This window comes from Podarcis muralis, chromosome 10 (genome assembly GCF_964188315.1).
Source record: "Podarcis muralis chromosome 10, rPodMur119.hap1.1, whole genome shotgun sequence".
NCBI lineage: Eukaryota > Metazoa > Chordata > Lepidosauria > Squamata > Lacertidae > Podarcis > Podarcis muralis.
The window spans coordinates 71,354,325-71,375,057 of record NC_135664.1 but is presented as its reverse complement, the minus strand read 5'-3'; the positions used below and the strand labels follow the sequence as shown (position 1 = coordinate 71,375,057).

At 47.9% G+C, this 20,733-nt stretch overlaps 1 protein-coding gene across 3 annotated transcripts; it reads right to left on the bottom strand.

Annotated features, from left to right (window-relative positions):
• Positions 1 to 522: 522 nt before the first annotated feature.
• CEP41 (centrosomal protein 41) lies at positions 523 to 18,991 on the bottom strand. 3 transcript variants are annotated; one of them, XM_028746518.2, is made up of 11 exons: positions 18,911 to 18,991; positions 14,717 to 14,780; positions 13,963 to 14,010; positions 10,839 to 10,900; positions 10,341 to 10,410; positions 9,139 to 9,283; positions 6,832 to 6,983; positions 4,479 to 4,546; positions 3,145 to 3,259; positions 2,309 to 2,527; positions 523 to 728 (listed from the first exon to the last, which is right to left on the bottom strand). In XM_028746518.2, exons 1-11 carry the CDS (start codon positions 18,941 to 18,943, stop codon positions 583 to 585), a joined length of 1,122 nt encoding a protein of 373 aa, XP_028602351.2. In that variant the 5' UTR covers positions 18,944 to 18,991; the 3' UTR covers positions 523 to 582. The 3 variants fall into 3 exon arrangements, with proteins under 3 accessions (XP_028602351.2, XP_028602352.2, XP_077791494.1); XM_028746519.2 differs by lacking the exon at positions 18,911 to 18,991 and adding an exon at positions 18,736 to 18,837; XM_077935368.1 differs by lacking the exon at positions 18,911 to 18,991 and having other exon boundaries at positions 13,963 to 14,073; positions 14,717 to 14,779.
• Between the last annotated feature and the right edge of the window lie 1,742 nt (positions 18,992 to 20,733).

Here is a 20,733-nt window from a genome sequence, read left to right as displayed (position 1 = left end):
TCCAGGAAGCGGAGGAGTTACGTTCTTTCCCCTTTATGTACAACTGCTGTTCTTAAGGGTATTTTTGGGACGACGGCAAAGAACTCTGGACAGAAGGCCACAAATTAAACACTCAGATCACCCATTCATCCCCTGGCTGTACCACAAATGTCTAGTTATTATAACTCAAGCACTTAACCAACTTTGCTCACTGCTAACTTTGCTCAGTTTGCTCCATTTCTGCTCAAAGTCCAGTCACGTTTTTGGATTGCTCTGATTTACATATTCTCACGTACCAGCAGTTAGGAAATCCCGTTACCTTTAGGGGTGGGGGGAGGCAATGACAAACACCAACCGGAGTCTTAGCTGGGAGGTTTAGATAAGGTTAGCCTGTTTCCTTCCCACCCTGGGCTTCTTTTCCGCTCCAAAGGTCCTTGGCCTGTGGCGTCTCCCCCCTCTCCTATTCCATACCTTGCCCACATTTGCTCCTCTGCCCCTCTCTGTCCCGTGCGCACCACCTTCCTAAAAGCGAAAGACTGGCTGTAGTGATCAAAGGGCCCCAGGAAGAGGGACTCTCTTTTATTGAGTGGGAAACGACACCGTCTATCTCCAGGGCCTGCTTTGCAGGCTGCTGCTGCTGAGGGAGCGGGCGGAGAGGGCCACCGCTGTGTTGGTGGTGGGCAGGTTCTGGCTGCTCCGCACGGCGGTGGCTTTGGAGTCTCGAGCTGAAGAACCGCGGCTAAGACGGGCTGTAAGAGAGGAAGCAGAACAGGAGGGTGAGCGAGGCAAGCTGGCCTCTGGCTAAGCAACCCAGGCCATTTCCTACCACCACCAGCAAGGCACAGCTTGGGACACATCCAGGCCTGGGTCCTTTCCCCTCTTTTGCCCCTGAACCTCTTTGCTCCACTCAGTGTTAAAACCTAGGCTGCGAGCTTCTCAGGGCCGGAATCTGTCTTTTGGGGAAACGATGCCTTATGAGGAACGGCTAAGGGAGCTGGGCATGTTTAGCCTGGAGAAGAGGAGGTTAAGGGGTGATATGATAGCCATGTTCAAAGATATAAAAGGATGTCATATAGAGGAGGGAGAAAGGTTGTTTGCTGCTGCTCCAGAGAAGCGGACACGGAGCAATGGATCCAAACTACAAGAAAGAAGATTCCACCTAAACATTAGGAAGAACTTCCTGACAGCAAGAGCTGTTCGACAGTGGAATTTGCTGCCAAGGAGTGTGGTGGAGTCTCCTTCTTTGGAGGTCTTTAAGCAGAGGCTTGACAACCATATGTCAGGAGTGCTCTGATGGTGTTTCCTGCTTGGCAGGGGGTTGGACTCGATGGCCCTTGTGGTCTATTCCAACTCTATGATTCTATGATTCTATGGGGGCTTATGTTGATCCTGTAACCTAAATAATAACTTAACTGTGATGATATATATACTGAATTGCTGTATTGAAATGCTGTATGTGGCAGCTAGACTGGTGACTGGGAGCGGCCACCGAGACCATATAACACTGGTCTTGAAAGACCTACACTGGCTCCCAGTACGTTTCCAAGCACAATTCAAAGTGTTGGTGCTGACCTTGAAAGCCCTAAACGGCCTCGGTCCAGTATACCTGAAGGAGCGTCTCCACCCCCACCGTTGTGCCCGGAAACGGAGGTCCAGCGCCGAGGGCCTTCTGGCGGTTCCCTCACTGCGAGAAGCCAAGTTACAGGGAACCAGGCAGAGGGCCTTCTCGGTGGTGGCACCCGCCCTGTGGAACGCCCTCCCACCAGATGTCAAAGAGAAAAATAACTACCAAATTTTTAGAAGACATCTGAAGGCAGCCCTGTTTAGTGAAGCTTTTAATGTTTAATAGGTTATTGTATTTTAGTGTTTTGTTGGTAGCCGCCCAGAGTGGCTAGGGAAACCCAGCCAGATGGGAGGGGTATAAATAATAAATTATTATTATTATTGGTTTTAACAGATGTTCTTAGCTTGTATGTTTTACTGACTGCAAGTTTTTTTGAGTGTTTTAAAAAAACACCAGAACAGTAATTCAGAAGTTTTACATTTACCATTCTTTCTCACAGACAGAAATTCAGCAGGTGGGGAGGAAGTGAGTCATTGAAATTAATATGCATTGCTAACTTAGGTCCGTAAATTTCATTTGGTCTATTCTATGAGTATGACTAGCATTGGAAACAACCCATTATAATGGATTGCTCTGAAGTCATTTCTGCGACAGGGAGAGTAATTTTAGTTCTCCATCCCATCCCACCCTCCCTGGACTTGCCCCATATTTTGCCTGACCAAAGGTGACAATCCTAGCTGTAGGAGACAGACAGCTAAGTCTTACTGGCGGAATCTGTCGGAAGTTGCTCCTCTTCTAGATAGTACTGTATCTTTTGTAGATCCTCTGCTGTAAATCTCCATTTATTCTCAGCGGGCGGGGGGAGGGGCTGCCTGGGAGTGGCTCTTTTCCGGGCGGTCCCAGGCTGGCTGGCCGATAGGCAAGAGGAAGGAAATGTGCCAGTTATCAGCCCTTCGGGGATCTTCTGAGCGACGACTCTGAGACCTAGGAGGCAAGGAAGTAGGAGATTCTGACAACGCAGTCCGGCTCGACACCTTCCGATGTTACTCTGAACGTGCTAAAGGCTGATTTAGAATGAAGCCTCTGCCTATATCGGCATAGTCCATTGCACATTTAGCACTGGAAATGGAGGCAGTGCACATTTCACTCTCTCTCTTTGCCCTGCAGGGCGAGGGAATATGGTGAAAAAAAATTACAGTTCATTGAAACACTGAGGAAGCAGGGACGAAATGAGGTTTCTGTGTTCAGGGCCAATGTGCTATGTGCAGCTCTTTTAAAAGAGAAATCCAGATATATGCAAAGTGTGCTTGATGATTTGCATAACCAGACAGGTCACAAAAGCAGGATTTGGGGCAACTTTGTCATGTGGTTTTGACCTAATTAGCCGAGCCTATTAAACTGGTTTGCTCTTTCCAGAAATTTAGCTCTTTAGGCACGTTCATGTGCAAGCATAGCCACCAGGGCACATCAATGTACTATATGCAATGCATCTCAGTTCTAGAGATCACATTACAAAGTGTGTGAGGGCTGGAGGGGAGGGAGAATGGATCTGATATCTGAAACTAGCAGGTAATTATCCGGGAAATTCCACGGCTTCTTACCTCCAGAGAGCATGAACAAGTTTTCAAAACCCCTTTCACACATGGTGGTGGCAGCTTGGCTCGCTACTCTCTCGTCGTCGTCGTACAGAATGATGATCTTTCCATGAGCGTTTTTCTGGCGGGCGGAGATGCTAAGGCTTGTACAATCAACGGAAGTAGGAAGAGAACAAGATGGTGGCAAAGTCCCCCCCCCCAGGGTTTAGGGATGTCAAGGTAGCAGTGCCTGACAGATCACTCCAATGGCAGATGAGAGGCACCTAGGCTTCGAGATTTGGACACAAGCGTCAACACTTTCTCTCAAGGGAAACCAAGGTCAGTAGCCTCAACATTCGGTTGCTGTCAAAGACGGGCAAGCAACAGCTCTCGACTCCATCAAAACACATTAAAACTCAAATTCTGTATTCGGAAGTGAGCTAAATTAGGTAACATCCCTGGACATTTTAAATGAGGAGAGATAGACTGTGTCTCCTTTTAGTCCCGGGGGTAAGGAATAGGATTGGAAGGAAAGAAGATGGATAGCTTATTATAAGGTAAAGGGACCCTGACCGTTAGGTCCAGTCGTGGCCGACTCTGGGGTTGCGGCACTCATCTCGATTTACTGGCCGAGGGAGCAGGTGTACAGCTTCCGGGTCATGTGGCCAGCATGACTAAGCCGCTTCTGGCGAACCAGAGCAGTGCACGGAAACGCCTTTTACCTTCCCACCGGAGCGGTACCTATTTATCTACTTGCACTTGGACGTGCTTTTGAAGTGCTAGGTTGGCAGGAACAGGGACCGAGCAATGGGAGCTCACCCCGTCGCGGGGATTCGAACCGCCAACCTTCTGATCGGCAAGCCCAAGAGGCTCAGTGGTTTAACCCGCAGCGCCACCCGCATCTCCTCTCCTTAATGGTGTGAGAGGGTGCATGTCAGGGGATGTTGTGGAGAGGAAGGATCATAGACTGGTAAGTAGGAGGAGGAGGTGGGGGGAGCAAAAGCTCCACATATTAGACATTGGCTTATGCCCAAGTCACACTGCAAGCAGGCATCCTGGAGCCCCAATACTACATCTCTCTCCACCCTTCAGATCCCTGAAATTTTCCCCATCGGCCTTGATCTCCATGGGGTTCCAGACACACATATGCAAAGGAAACATGGATCTGGAAGACATACTGTGGGGAAAGCAGCGAAATATGATGATCAAGTGGATCTGAGCACAGAACTGAGCTTTCCTCAAAGGGAACGTTACGGGACTGTGAGCGTCGCTTCCTGTGGGGTCAGGGCTCCTGATCAAGCTGTGCATTTGAAGCAGAAATAGCGGCAGAACACCAAGAGGCTTCTTTGGATGAAGGATACGTATTCCAAAATGTTATTCGTATAGGGATTCATGGTTCTGGATAGCGTGGCGATTGGGTAGGAGTAAGCTGCAAAGGGAAGAGAAAAGCAAGCTTAGAACAGAAGAGAGAAACTAAGTAGGCTGTTCTCATTTTCTACAGCTGCAAAAGCACACACACACAAAATCATATTGGAATCGTGAGCATCCATTTGGAGGTGGGAGGATGGTTCTCTAGCTCTTAAGGTAGGACAATGCTGGACAAAAGAAGCCAGAGCAGAGGCTTAGCGGTCCATCCACTTCCAAGCAAGGGCAGCAGTGCCAGGCGAAGAACCCCAGTGTGAGAAGACACCTTGGCCATTTTTTCCTCTCTTGGTTCACTAGCTAAGATATGGAATCATCATCATCATCATCATCATCATCATAATTTATTTATACCCCGTCCATCTGGCTGAGTTTCCCCAGCCACTCTGGGCGGCTTCCAACAAAGTATTAAAATTCAGTAGTCTGTTAAACATTAAAAGCTTCCCTAAACAGGGCTGCCTTCAGATGTCTTCTAAAAGTCTGGTAGTAGTTTCTCTCTGTGACATCTGACGGGAGGGCATTCCACAGGGCAGGTGCCACCACCAAGAAGGCCCTCTGCCTGGTTCCCTGTAACTTAGGTTCTTGCAGCGAGGGAACCGCCAGAAGGCCCTCAGCGCTGGACCTCAGTGTCTGGGCTGAACGATGGGGGTGGAGACGCTCCTTCAGGTATACTGGACCAAGGCCGTTTAGGGCTTTCAAGGTCAGCACCAACACTTTGAATTGTGCTCGGAAACGAGAAAGGGGAGGGAAAGAGAAAAAAGGCTGATCAAACTAGTGAATTTCTTTTTCTTCACAAAGCTCAGCAGAAGCCCTGCTTTCTTTCTCTCACTGGGACTGAAACTGGGAGGGTGGAACTCCCAACGTACGTGTGCCAGTTGTACAGATCTGCTGCTGAAGGAGATGGGCCAAATACCTCTCCCAGGATGCCTTCTCCTACTGAGGGAGGAGGCCAAGCCTAGGAAACAGACTTGCAGCTTGCACTGCATTTGTACACACACCCCCCTTTCCTGATGTGGTCACCTCTGGTACCAAGGAGTGCGGTAGGACCCCCAGTCTTACAGAGTTGCTTCTAAGCAAGGCTCAGTGTCTGCAGATAGCAAATCCCAGAGGAGGAAGCCTGTTACTTGTTGGCCAGCACAAATGACTCAGAAACCTGTGTTAATCTTTAAGCAGCTTTTTGTGATTTTTAAAAGACATCTGAAGGCTAAGTTTTTAGTGTCAGATGTTGTACTAAGTTTTTACTATTTTTTGCTGGGAGCTGCCCAGAGTGGCTGGGGCAACCCAGTCAGATGGGCAGCATATAAATGAATGAATGAATGAATGAATGAATGAATGAATGAATGAAATGTTATTATTATGCTTTGTGGGCCAGAGTCCACTTTGTCAGGTGCACAAAATTACCACCTGAGCAGGTAGGTGTTGTGACTGCTCTGAGATCTGTGGATGAAGGGCAGTATACAAACTGATTATATAAATAAAATAGTGTATTATCACTTTGGTGAGCACTTCACAGACTGAATTCATGCAGTGGTGATTGGGGAGTCAGTTGCTCATTGCCTTCTCCTGAGCTAGAAAACAGCCTGCAGTTCTTGGAGCCCTTTTTAAGAAGCCAGGTGTCAGGGGACTGCCATCGGAACAGGGGAGGGAGGCAGGGATAGAGAGAGCCTCCGAAACTCCTGAGGAGCAGTTCCTCTTTCAGCGGTGGGAAAACCCACACCTCCAGTGGAGAAGAGAGGGAAGGCGCCAGCCAAGCGAGGGAAGGGCTGGAGGATGTTGCTGAGAGCCCCAGCGCTTCACCTTGCCAGGCTGGCCAGGAGGGACGCACGCCACTTCCGTCGCCCAGCTTGCGCAGAGGGGTGAAACACAAGGAGGGGAGGAGGAGGCTTGGGGTGCCAAAGTTCTTATGTTGGGGGAGAAGCCGGAAGGGGCCACTCCCGGATTCTGCAAGTGACTGAGACGGACATGAACTTGGTAGGTCTGCACTGTAAATAGTTTGCACAATAAAACCTGTAAAAGACAGGTCGGAGTCCTGCCTGGTTACTCACGAGCAACCACTGCCGCCATCTGACACCAGGGGGAGTCAAAAGGCATAAGTAGATGTAGGTTGGGATACTGGAAGCAGCTCTTGCCTTCAGAGCAAGCTGGACACATCCACAACGTTCTCTGCACTCGGGAGGCTGCTTTGTCCATTCTGGTTTTCTCTAAAGGTGATTAACCTCCGCAAGGGGGGGGGATGGTTATGGTGCACCCCCACTCACGCAACCCCCTGGGGTGACGCTCTGGCTGCCTCACCTCCCACTATGTGGCACTGCTCAAACGCATCCCGCTCTCGCACGTCCAGCAGCAGGTAGGGGCAGTCGGGGTAAGGTCTGTCTTTTGCAAAGTTTTCCGTTTTCTTCGGGGCGTCTCTCCCCAGGTCCAGCTCACCCACGCCACTGATGACACTGGGAGAAAGAGGAGCCATTAACTTCAGGATAAAGGCACAATAAGGACCACCGTCAGCCCGTCAGGTCAATATACCTTGTTTTTCGCTCTATAAGATGCACTTTTCCCCTCCTAAAAAGTAAGGGGAAATGTGTGTGCATCTTATGGAGTGAATGCAGGCTGCGCAGCTATCCCAGAAGCCAGAACAGCAAGAGGGATTGCTGCGCAGCACTCCCTCTCACTGTTCTAGCTTCTGGCCTAGCTGCACGCAGCCTCTTCAGGGCAGGGGGAGCCTTCATCCCGCTGCCCTGAAGAGGCTGTGTGGCTATCCCAGAAGCCAGAACAGCGAGAGGGATCGCTGTGCAGCTATATCCCTCTTGCTGTTCTGGCTTCTGGGATTCAGAATATTTTTTTTCTTGTTTTCCTTCTCCAAAAACTAGGTGCGTCTTATGGTCTGGTGCATCTTATAGAGCAAAAAATACGGTAGTATGTTTCTGTGGTTATCAGTGCTAGGCAGAAGCTGATCAAAGGAGCCAGCAATTCAGTGACAGACAGACACTGCCCTCTGAGTTCAGAACAGACAGCAATCCAGCCAGTTTCCTAGGTGATGAATCCTGTAACCCCTTAAGATCACAGAGGGAGGTTCTGCTCATGGTGCCAATGACTAAGAGCACCTGAATATACCCTATCCTACTCTGCAAGGTTCTTGCAAAGATAAAATAGGAGAGCAAAGACATAGAATGATTCCTTGAACTTAATGGGAAAAGGTGAGGTTAAATATAAGAACAGAGACGTGGGTGGCGCTGTGGGTTAAACCACAGAGCCTAGGAATTGCCAATCAGAAGGTCGGCGGTTCGAATCCCCGTGACAGGGTGAGCTCCCGTTGCTCGGTCCCTGCTCCTGCCAACCTAGCAGTTCGAAAACATGTCAAAGTGCAGGTAGATAAATAGGTACCGCTCCAGCGGGAAGGTAAACGGCGTTTCCGTGCGCTGCTCTGATTCACCAGAAGTGGCTTAGTCATGCTGGCCACATGACCCGGAAGCTGTACGCCGGCTCCCTCGGCCAATAAAGCGAGATAATAAATAATAATAATAAATTTTATTTATATCCCGCCCTCCCCAGCCGAAGCCGGGCTCAGGGCGGCTAACAACACTAAAATGATGATGAGCACCGCAACCCCAGAGTCAGCCACGACTGGACCTAATGGTGAGGGTTCCCTTTACCTTTAAATATAAGGACAAAAGCCCAGCTTGTCCAGGGGTGGGAAACATCTGGCCCGTGGGCCAAATGTGACCCACTCGGCTTCCCAACTTCGCCCACTGAACACTCCCCAATGCTTGTGAGAAGTTCAAGCATGAAAGCAGTAGCCCTCCTCCTGCTGTTTATCCCCAGCAGCTGGTATGAAGGTATGCTGCTTCTTGAGATTCTATTTAGCTGATGGCTAACGGCCATTGATAGAAAAGGAAACGGGTGCCCAGCTAGGACAAGGAGGGCGGCTTCTACAATCACAGTTCTTTGCTTTCCAACTCCTTTCTTGTGGAAGCTTGAGTGATCAAGTCACATCCAACTTTTTGGAAAGGCTATCAAACATGCCAAGAGCCCAATGGACCTGCTTCAGCATTTTAAGCCAAGCCAAGCAATTTTTTAGGGACGCGGGTGGCGCTGTGGGTAAAAGCCTCAGCGCCTAGGGCTTGCCGATTGAAAGGTCGGCGGTTCGAATCCCCGCGGCGGGGTGCGCTCCCGCTGCTCGGTCCCAGCGCCTGCCAACCTAGCAGTTCAAAAGCACCCCCGGGTGCAAGTAGATAAATAGGGACCGCTTACTGGCGGGAAGGTAAACGCCGTTTCTGTGTGCTGCACTGGCTCGCCAGATGCAGCTTTGTCACGCTGGCCACGTGACCCGGAAGTGTCTCCGGACAGCGCTGGCCCTCAGCCTCTTGAGTGAGATGAGCACACAACCCTAGAGTCTGTCAAGACTGGCCCGTACAGGCAGGGGTACCTTTACCTTTACCTAAGCAATGGTTTGGAATACCATGTGTTGCTTTTGGAGTCTTATCTATTAATATTAATATTAAATTGCATCACTAATTTTTTCCAAACCCATCTTTGCAGGGAGCAAAAGGAATCATGGCAGGTGGAAGGAAGGAAGCCCGAGCACAGAGACAGACTCTTGGATACCTCTGCAGGGTGGAACGATACGACTCCCCGGCTCCGGTGTTGTTTATGAACAGGATGGGACTGGCTGGTTTGTCACCAGGGCTGCTTTTGCCATTGGTCTCTGCCGCCATGTCAGGGCTGTTATCTGCAGGAGCAGCATCGCCTTCTGAAACAGGGGTGGGGGGAAGGCAGATATTTCATTGAAAAAGGTATTTATCTAAAAGCATTTCTGAATCTCTTAAGACCTTTAAATCTCTCAATGGTGTACAAAATGAGAAAAACAATAAAGACAGAAATTTGGTAATACAGTGGTGCCTCGGGTTAAGTACTTAATTCGTTCCAGAGGTCCGTACTTAACCTGAAACTGTTCTTAACCTGAAGCACCACTTTAGCTTATGGGGCCTCCTTCTGCTGCCACGCCACTGGAGCATGATTTCTGTTCTCATCCTGAAGCAAAGTTCTTAACCTGAAGCACTATTTCTGGGTTAGCGGAGTCTGTAACCTGAAGCGTATGTAACCTGAAGAGTATGTAACCCGAGGTACCACTGTAATAGGGTTTAGTCTGAGGAGTCAGGGTAAGTGCAGGGATAAGTTAGGCTGGGATTCTGCTGTAGAGGATGTGATAAAGGCTATTTCCAAAGCCTCTAGACTGTATGGACAATAAGCTTTCCAGAGACGTAGAAGTGCTCTTCTCCCCTTGTAGCACATGATTATATTTGCATTCATACGCTCACAGGAAACCAAATTTTCAGGACTTGTCTGTAATGTTTCAAGCGGCACTTGCCAAGTCCCAAAGCCTCCTGCTAGGAACAGAACCAGCACCCATTGGACAGTGTTTGTGACATCGCTGATGACAAGACACAATGCCCACCATAGCCACTTGTCAAGCATCTATCTCCAGTACAATCCTTTAACTTTTAACAAGTGCTTACTTTGTCACATAAGAACCCAAACAGTTCTTTAAATAAGGAAAATGTAGTAAGCAGACTTCTGTGTTGGGAAAAGCCATAGCCCAGCAGCAAAGGGCATGCTTTATATAAACAGAACACCCCAGGTTTGATACTAAAACAGGATCTCAGGTCATAGGTCGGGGGAAACCAAGTAGCCAGTGCCAGACAAAATGGACCACTGGCACCAAGTTACAAGGCAGGACTTTATGCCTACACTTCTACCATTTCCAAGAACCTTAAAAAAAGTAATCTCTTAGAAGCCCCGGACCTTACCATCAAACTTTTGATTTTCCTCACATGGTACTTCTGAGTTTTCATCAGCTAGGGAAGCAACCTGGGTCACCTGTGGATTGAGGCAAGGACATGATCAAAAGCAGCTGGGCAAAAGGGTTGTTCTGGGGCTGAGGAAGCAGCATCGGTCCAGAGGAAGGCCAGCCCTAGTGTGAGTTTTCATGGAATCACAGAACTGCAGAGCGTGAAGGGACTCTGAGGGTTATATCGAGGCATCTTCATTTCTGCTTCACATATTATAGTTTAATATCAGGGTTGACACCTGAAGGGCCCAAGAACCCTTGAATCCTGCTGGTTGTCCAGGATATTAAACGATGGAAGTCTCATTTGCAGAAGTATGGCGAGCTCACATATCTGATCGTCTGCTATACAAGAGCTGGGGTGGGAGCAGGGGACAATAGGAGCTTATGAGAAGCATTCGAACTACTGTGAATACAGTGGGACACTTCAGGAAAAATGCAGTTTAAGGACAGAACATACCAGCTGGGCGAAAGTAGTCACTTTCAGTCTCTTGAAGAGCTCATCTTTCTTGTATCTGTAATCTGGAAAACAGTGAAGAAGTGTAATCTATAAGGAAACTTTGGCAGTACCATTGCATTAGTTCCATGTATTACACTTGCATTCCGCTCTTCTTCAAAGGATGTACGAAAACTTATGAACCGTTCTTAGAAAAAGGTTACCAGACGTTTCCGTTTCCCGGGGACAGTCCCCAGATTTACAAATCAGTCATGTGACAAAACCCATCTATTTCGTAGGAAGTTGAAAAGTGTCCCAGGATTCATTAAAAAAAATATCTGGTAACCTCATCTTAGAACGAAATCCAATCTTGCTCCCAAGCACCTTGAATGGAATTGTGCAGGGAACAGAGCCCAAACCCCTCAGATCTATCCAACTAAAGATTCACCCAATTCCCAGGCCAATTCCCTCTCTCAAGGGTGGGGAAATCTGTGGCCTGCCACACATTATTGGACTCCTTTCATATCCCTGATCACTAGCCATGCTGGCTGGGTCTGATGGGAGTTGCACGCCATCATCATCATCTGGAGGGTGACAGGTTCCTCAGCCCTGCACTATCTACTGCTGCCTTCACAGAGGGTTGGAGGTGGGATCCAACAGGTCACCTAAGATAAGACCTCCTTCTAACCAAAGAAAGCCCTTCCTCAAATCAGCAGCACCAGTTACTTCATGCAACCCAGCCCACACTGAGCTAACAAGCAGAGGACTGAGCACACTGAAGCGCAAGCCGACATACAACTCTGAATAACCTGAGAAAGCAAGACAAGGATCACAACCACTCCATGGATATTCATAAGGTCAACATATACAAGATGCTGCTAAACTGAGCATGACTGAACTTTGCTTTTCAGCTACCAACACCTTAAATGAAACAATCTTAGCACCACCTGCCAAAAAATATTTATTATTTTCCCTGCCAGGCCTGGTCCCAGGGGCAGGATGGATATGGATATCCAACAATTTGCTGTCCTTAAGAAGAAGAAGAGTTTGGATTTGATATCCCGCTTTATCACTACCCGAAGGAGTCTCAAAGCGGCTAACATTCTCCTTTCCCTTTCTCTCACAACAAACACTCTGTGAGGTGAGTGGGGCTGAGAGACTTCAGAGAAGTGTGACTGGCCCAAGGTCACCCAGCAGCTGCATGTGGAGGAGCGGAGACGCAAACCCGGTTCCCCAGATTACGAGTCTACCGCTCTTAACCACTACACCACACTGGCTCTCCTTAAGGGAAGAGAAAAAAATCTACAGCTCCCATCAGCACCAGCCAGCAGGGAGCTGTGGCCCAAAGCAGTTGGGGCCATCAGGTAGAAGAGAATATTAACAGAGCCACTTTGTCCCACAACATCAGCACAACATACCTGGAACTGATTCAGAAGGTCCCTTTAAGGTTCCAGACATCTTGAAGCAAAGATTCAGAGACAACCAAAGTACGACTGTTCAGAAGAGTCTAGAACTCCTCAGGAGCAGCAAAACTAGATTTACAATGAGAAGAAAACTAGGTGGTTTGTTTCTCACCCGTGTCCACTAGATAGGCAAATGAGGACTACACCTGCTGGCTTCTCAGTTTTGATTTTCTAGCCTCGTAGCTGTTTTTCTCAAGTTACAGAAGAGACAGAGGCAACACTGTACCAGGCATTTAAGCCTGTGTCCAACTGGTGTCGTCTATCCATGAGAAATCAAAGATGGTTAGCAAATTATCTGAACCACACAAGGTGCTATTCACCACCGGCCCAGTGAGAGGGTACCTGCATCTAAGCTTCTTGAAGTGGGATTTAAAGAGGAAAAAAGAGTCTGACACAAAAGAGGCACTCGGGTTTGCACAACAGGGAGTGCAGTGGGAGAAAGGGACAGAAACACAACAAGTTTTGTAGCGGTGATACAACGAGACCGCTGCTAAGATTTCAGTACTCAAAAGCAATCTCTGAACAAAAGAATGTTGTGGAACAAAGTAACTTCATTTCTAGTTGACCAAAGCAATTGCAACTAAAAAAAGGAGTGCAGAGTGAGGAAAAGCCAAAACAGTTTTGTTTTTGAAAAAGACACTTGAAATCCCTTTGTATTCTAAGTATGTAATGTGACTTGCTACTGGAACTGTACAAAGCTTAAAAAAACAGTTTTCAGAATTAATTAAGCTGAGAATCTTAGCATTCGTTTTGGAAAGCTTCCAGTCCCCATTTTTGCACAACGATGTTCTGAAAATGCACGCAGAGACATAGGCACACTTTGGTGAAGATTAATCCCTGAACGTGACTTTCCCCGAACAGAGATGCTTTGAATTTGGGTTGCGGGAGATCTCAAAATCATAGAATTGTAGAGTTGTAAGGGACCCTTAAAAGCAGAGACATCACCTTGCCAACAAAGGCCCGTATAGTTAAAGCTCTGGTTTTCCCAGTAGTGACGTATGGAAGTGAGAGCTGGACCATCAAGAAGGCTGATCGCCAAAGAATGGATGCTTTTGAATTCTGGTGCTGGAGGAGACTCTTGAGAGTCCCATGGACTGCAAGATGATCAAACCTCTCCATTCTGAAGGAAATCAGCCCTGAGTGCTCACTGGAAGGACAGATCCTGAAGCTGAGGCTCCAAGACTTTGGCCACCTCATGAGAAGAGAACTGCCTGGAAAAGACCCTGATGTGGGGAAAGATGGGGGGCACAAGGAGAAGGGGACGATAGAGGACGAGATGGTGGGACAGTGTTCTCGAAGCTACGAACATGAGTTTGACCAAACTGTGGGAGGCAGTGGAAGACAGGAGTGCCTGGAGTGCTCTGGTCCAGGGGGTCACGAAGAGTCGGACACAACTAAACAACAACCACAAGGGACCCTGAGGGTCATCTAACCCAACTCCCTGCAATGTAGGAATCTCAGCCAGATCATACATGACAGCAACTGCAAATATGCCAACAATGTGTTAATTCCAGGACCCCTGCCCCCTGCTTGGGTGGGAACAATCCCAAGTCACATGGCAGAGCCTCAAAGTGCTAAACCCACTACAATAAGTTCTCCCGCACTACCCCCCCCCCCCAAGCTCGATCTGCGGTCCTGAGTGAGTGGATTACAGAAGTCTAAATCGTGGTTGTGATGTTACTCACTTCTTTTGATCTCTTCCAGTTTTTCAGTGTATTTGGTCATACTGCTACCTACAAGAGAACATACACCCAATGGTGAATCCTCTCCCACCGAAGATGTGCGATTAATTCATTCTACAGCAATAGAAATGTTGGGAAAACGTTGGGAGAAATCTTAACTGTTACCAAGGCCTCACCTCACCTGTTTATTCTAAATTAATCCTATGCTCATAATCCTTAATGTGGATTAGTAGGGCTGGAAAATCATAGGCATCCAAAAATAGTTAATGCTAGGTCTGTGAGGCTTGATATATATATTTTATTTATTGCATTTTAGTCCTGCTCTTCTTCCAAAGAGCTCAGGGTGGCAAACGTGTTTTCACCTGTCCCATCTGACTCTTGCAAGAATCCTGTTAAATAAGTAGGGCTGAAAAGAAATAAAGAACCACCTTTTCTAATACTTCCACTCCTGATTGCCTCATGGCCATTCTTATTCATCATAGGTGACCAAATACTTGTGTTTATAAGCTTTCTCTAACACAAAGATTATCAAATGTGCTGACTTTCTAATAGCTTGTACTAAGTTTACTCTGAGATCTAAGTCACAAAAGCACATTATTACCTCATGATCTGACATCACAGCCCACAACCCTTGATAGGTAACAACCTCCAGGATATAGAAAAAAACCCCACTGGTTGGACGTAGTAAGGGAAAGGTTTCTGTCTCACTTTTCTCTGATTTATTCATTTCTATCCAAGCAGAGAGATGTTCACTTACCTGTGTCAAGGCGAGTTTTTACATGCTGGTATTTAGGATTCTGTGGGATCCTTTTGGTCAAAAACTGTTGGGTTTTTGAAAGAAAAAAGGAAAGAGAGAAACCTTCAGTATACACAACAGGTATCTCAAGTATGGAGTGAAGAACTGGAATGCCAGATGAGATGCGCACATAATTGTTGAAACAAGAGTGTAGAAAGAAAATTTGGGCAGTAGTAGTCCTAAACGCAAGAGCCAATATACTAAGATAGGCAAAGAGGCAAAAGGCATAAGACCTCATTTTATCACAACACAAACTTTATTTCTTCCTCCAGCCTCTACCAATGCTACACATTTATTACCCCTACTCTAACAGCTTTACTTCCACTTCATTCGCTGAATTTAACCAAGGGGATCCTTTTAATTTATTTACTAAATATGCCACCCATCCTTACTATAGGGGTTTATTATGCTGGTCCTTTCTCCTCTGCTTGGCCTAGATTTGAGTCTGGGAGAAAGGAAAAGCAAGTCTTATTACTGTAGGCCCATTCCACAATGTCCATGCACCACGCAGGACTACAGGTCACAGTGATCTGTTGGTACCAATGTGACCCCTGAGACTCCCAGTGCACCTCAAGGAAATGTAAGATGAGGAGATGATCTAACAACCCAGCTGTCCTGTTGCTTCCAGTAATGCCAGACTGACACAGGGTAGTGGTTTTAACAGGCCCCCAGGAACAGCAGGGCCTTGTCTTCATGCTGTGCATTGGGGAGTTAGCAAGTCTACTTTAACTAATCATGGTGAGCTTCATTCTTTTGAATAGGGGGCTTGAAGACTGCTGATCCTGGCTAGATGGTGTTCAAACTACCACTCAGTCAGAGCAGCACTGGAAGGACCAGAGTGGCTGGGTTATTTGATTTCCTGGTTCCAAATGGACTCACGGCCTGCTAGGGCAAATACAGTGGTACCTCGGGTTAAGAACTTAATTCGTTCCGGAGGTCCGTTCTTAACCTGAAAACTGTTCTTAACCTGAAGCAACACTTTAGCTAATGGGGCCTCCCACTGCCACTGGAGCACAATTTCTGTTCTCATCCTGAAGCAAAGTTCTTAACCTGAGGTACTATTTCTGGGTTAGAGGAGTCTGTAACCTGATGCGTATGTAACCCGAGGTACTACTGTAGATATCAGCACAGAACCGTAGACTGCCAGACAGCACACAGATATTGTGGTTTGAGCTCAGGCAATTACATGCCCTGGAAATGATTCTCTTCAGTTTGATTCCTATCAACTTTCAGCAAAAGTGTAGGGCTGAAAAAATAACCCAGATTCCTAGGAGCCAGCACAAAAGTTATTGGTGCCTGTCCAAAGAGGCACCCCGTAGCTTTGCAGCCTTGTTCACTTGTCCAACTGGTAATGCCATATTATATACAACTGCCTCAAAGGTCCATTCACATGATCCCGTTAAAATGGCAATTATTGAATGAAATAGTTTTAAACTACTCTCTCTCTCTCCTCCACACAATGAGGTAGCTTGGCAAAGTATTTGTGTCATGGCTTCTCTCTCCCTCATGCACACACACACACCACACCATATCACCACAGGTCCCTACCCCAAACTCTGCAGCAGAACAGAGAAGCAAGAATTATGATATACATTCACAACAGAGTTTTCCCCAGGCCTGCTTGGAGTTGCTAGAGATTGAACCAGGGACGTTCTGCATTCAAAGCATCATGTGCTCCACCAATGAGCTGCAGCCTCCCTTCTGAACAGAGAGTCACAACCAATCATTAATTTAGTTATGTCTGACAACATAAGTAATGAAAGCAGTTGTTTGGGTAGAACAATATTTCAGCAGGACTTTGCCACCAGCCCACTGCCATCTCAGTCCTGACCCTCCAAAGTCACTGCAGAGTCAGGGAACCTGTGGCTCTCCAAATGATACTGGACTCCAACTCCCATCTGCCCCAGCCAGTCTGGCCAATCAATGGTCAGGGATTGAGGGAGCTGTCTGGTCAATCAATGGTCAGGGATGCTACTACCCTCCTTCTGACTTTTAAAAAAACGTTTTGGAAAGGAAGTTCAGTCTGGCCAATCAATGGCCAGGGATGGAGGGAGCAGGAACATCTGGAGGGCCACAGTTTTCCCACCCAGACTTAGAGAGCTCTTTCCCAGAAGATGTCATTCATAAAGCAATTTACATCCATCAATTAAATCACCAATATGAGGTGGAGAGACCATGCAGGGCAAAGGGAAACCCAAAGCCAAGACAAGAGCTCAGTTAAAAGGATGCAACAATCATGTACTATGCGTTATGTCTACCTACCCACCGACATGGTCAACCTAGTAAGCCTCCATCAATCACAGTGAGTTACAAGTATGATGTCTCCAGCCAGAGAAAATGACAGAAAATTCTTCCCCAGATCCTTGGCTGGAACTCAAATCCAGTCTCCCCATATCCCACTGGCTCTCACATTCAGTTGGCATCACCAGGGTAACAGCAGGAAATTTAAACAGTACAGTGGTACCTCAGGTTACATACGCTTCAGGTTACATACGCTTCAGGTTACAGACTCTGCTAACCCAGAAATAGTGCTTCAGGTTAAGAACTTTGCTTCAGGATGAGAACAGAAATCATGCTCCGGCAGCGCGGCGGCAGCAGGAGGCCCCATTAGCTAAAGTGGTGCTTCAGGTTAAGAACAGTTCCAGGTTAAGTACAGACCTCCGGAATGAATTAAGTACTTAACCCGAAGTACCACTGTACCATGATTTGGTACCTGCCTTCCACATCAGTGGAAGCAGGAAGCATCAATATGAGAAAGCCAGAGCTTTCTTTCCAAAACATTCCAAAAAAGTCAGAATGAGGGTGGCAGCAGCAGCTCTGAATGTGCAACTCAGACACCTCAGACAAGATATTACAGCAGCCCTGCTGGATACAACAGGTCTAGCACCTTGCTTCCTGGACCAGCCAACAGGATGCTTCTGAGAAGCTCACAAGGTTGTCTCCTAGCAACTGCTCCTGGAAGGTATACTGCTCCTGTCTGTGGAAGTTCCATACAGCCCAAGCAGCTAATGGCTACAAGAAGACCTCTCCCCTTCCACAAATGTCTCTAGTCCTCTTTGGGAAGCCTGGGTTGAGGGAAACAAGCCCCCACCCCCCAAAAACCCATTTTTATTTTATCTTATTAAATTTGTATACTTTTCATCCGAAGCTCAAAGGCGGATTCACAGCATAAAAACACAACATAGAAACACAGAACAAAAAGGAGAACAAGACAATAATAGCCCCCCTCCAGCAATGAAAGAGTCTATGGTAGGAGCTCCCTAGGGACTCAAAGCCAGGGTTTATTGGGGACCCCCAACAAAGAAAGAGCGCCCCACCGCTTCCCCCCCAAAAAGTGGGGGGGGAGAGCAGCCTCTTTGGGGAGCCCCCCCCAAATTACAAAATCCAAGGTCGGCAGGTGACATTAATATGTGTGAGAGAGAAAAAAAGAAAGGAAGGAAGGAAGGAAGGAAGGAAGGAAGGAAGGAAGGAAGGAAGGAAGGCAGGCAGGCTACTCTTCTTTTTCTTATGCAGGTCCAGTGTTGCTTGAGATACTAATAATAATAATAACAACAATCAATTTTATTTATACCCCGCCCTCCCCAGCCGGCTCAGGGCGGCTAACAAGCAATAATAATAATAATAATAATAATAATAATAATAAATTTTATTTATATCCCACCCTCCCCAGCCGAAGCCGGGCTCAGGGCGGCTAACAACAATCAAACAACAATAAAAACAAGTCGAATGAATACAACTTAAAAACAAGATTAAAATAGAACATTATTAATATTATTATTAGTAGTAGTAGTAGTAGGTTGGTATTATAACATTTATTAAAATAATGCTATGGGTTAATAGAAACAGCAAAGAACCAAAGAATTAAAATGCAAGCTATGTAAAAAACCCAAAATATTAAAATACAGAGGAGACCCCGCCTAAAATGAGGACCCCCCCCAAAAAAGGAGGGATAAGGTGGTGTTTGAGGGAGAGACCCCCACCAAGGAGGGAGAAAAGGCGCCATAGCTGGGCTTCAGGAGGGGGGGGTCGTCGGGGGGGACCCCAAAAACGAAGGGCGACCCCCCAAACACACAACCCCCCGTTTTGGCTTCGTGAGGGGGGGAGCAGAGGGGCGACGGGGTCTCCCGGGGCTCCCGGCAGGGGCCGAGCCCTCACCTCAGGGTCCCCGATGCGCCTCCTCGCCGACATCCTGCCCAACTGTCAGCGTCGCCTTCCCACCGCCCCGCCCCCTCCCCTCGCGCCCGCCCCCGCGCCCCCCTCGACCAATCCCCGCCTCTCCGGCCGGCGTGCCGACGCCCCGATTGGCCCGCCTCTCGCCGCGCAGAGAGCCAATCGGCGCTCTCCCGCGCGCTCTCCCTCTCAAAATCCTTTGTGAGGGTTTTTTTGGCGTGTGTTTAAAGTCCCGGCGCGTAGGCGCATGCGCACCGTAAAAATAAGAGGCGTCTGTGGTTACCGCGGCAACGCGAGGACGCCTCCGCGCGAGGTGCGATTGTGACGTCATGCACCCTACCGCTGGTGTCCTTCCGCCGGAGGCTCTGAGATTAAAGAAGAGGGTCCTTTGGAAAAATAGTGCCGGGGGATTTTGGGGGGCGGCCGGGGGAGGGGTGCTTCTGGTGCCTTGTGTCCGGCCGTGGGCTTCCAGCTGGGGTACTGGGTTGCGTCTGCCGGGAGCAGGATGTTAATCTACATAGGAAATACCACCCTCCCAGCTCAAGGGCCGCATTCCCCTTTGTGAAGGCTTCTGGGGGCCACATGCGAGTGGTTCTGTTGCTCTTCCTATCACGAAATTGCTTTTGCAGCGCTTATTTGAAAGGCATCCCTATTTCTTTGATGGAAGCTGCTTTGAGCCTGATTTTTGTGTGTGTGGAAAAGGGAGCAGGCAAATAAAATGAATGCATATTATTATTATTATTATTATTATTATTATTATTATTATTTAATAAATGAATAAATTTATTGTTTACTAAGACATTAATTAAGGTCTGCTGGGCAGAGGCAAAGGGGGCAGAGAAGCTAATGCACATATACCTTTGGTTCTGAAAGGTTGTGGCCAGAGAGCAGGGCCATGTGTCAGGTAGATTCAAGGACAATCACTACAGTATCAAAATACTTTTTTATTTCCAGCATATGGATATATAGCTTTATAAAATGAGAGCAAGAGCAACAAGCAATTTGTTGTTGTTTAGTCGTGTCCGACTCTTCGTGACCCCCTGGACCAGAGCACGCCAGGCACTCCTGTCTTCCACTGCCTCCCGCAGTTTGGTCAAACTCATGCTGGTAGCTTCGAGAACACTATCCAACCATCTCGTCCTCTGTCGTCCCCTTCTCCTTGTGCCCTCCATCTTTCCCAACATCAGGGTCTTTTCCAGCGAGTCTTCTCTTCTCATGAGGTGGCCAAAGCACTGGAGCCTCAGCTTCAGGATCTGTCCTTCCAGTGAGCACTCAGGGCTGATTTCCTCCAGAATGGAGAGGTTTGATCTTCTTGCAGTCCATGGGACTCTCAAGAGTCTCCTCCAGCACCAGAATTCAAAAGCATCCATTCTTCGGCGATCAGCCTTCTTTATGGTCCAGCTCTCGCTTCCATACATCACTGCTGGGAAAACCAGAGCTTGAACTATACGGACCTTTGTCGGAAAGGTGATGTCTCTACTTTTTAAGATGCTGTCTAGGTTTGCCATCGCCTTTCTCCCAAGGAGCAGGCGTCTTTTAATTTCGTGGCTGCTGTCACCATCTGCAGTGATCATGGAGCCCAAGAAAGTAGAATCTCTCACTGCCTCCATTTCTTCCCCTTCTATTTGCAACCCCCCCAAAAAACCCCCAACTAAAAAAAACTTTGGGCGACTCAGCCGCGTCCCCGATGCAGCAAAGCCGCTTCTCCCTGCGGGCCGCACTACCGCCTGCCCTCGCCAGGGGGCGCGGAAGGGTAAGCCTCCCCACCCGCTCCAACCCAGGGCGCGTTTTGCCCAATAGCCTGTTCT

Excerpts from the sequence above, each read along its gene's own strand:
- CEP41 (XM_028746518.2), bottom strand. The coding sequence starts at position 18,943 with ATGTCGGCGAGGAGGCGCATCGGGGACCCTGAG. Across the intron at positions 14,781-18,910 it reads GGCGCATCGGGGACCCTGAG|TTTTTGACCAAAAGGATCCC; the intron begins GTGAGGGCTCGG and ends AAAACCCAACAG. Across the intron at positions 4,547-6,831 it reads GCAGTGCCACATAGTGGGAG|CTTACTCCTACCCAATCGCC; the intron begins GTGAGGCAGCCA and ends TTCCCTTTGCAG.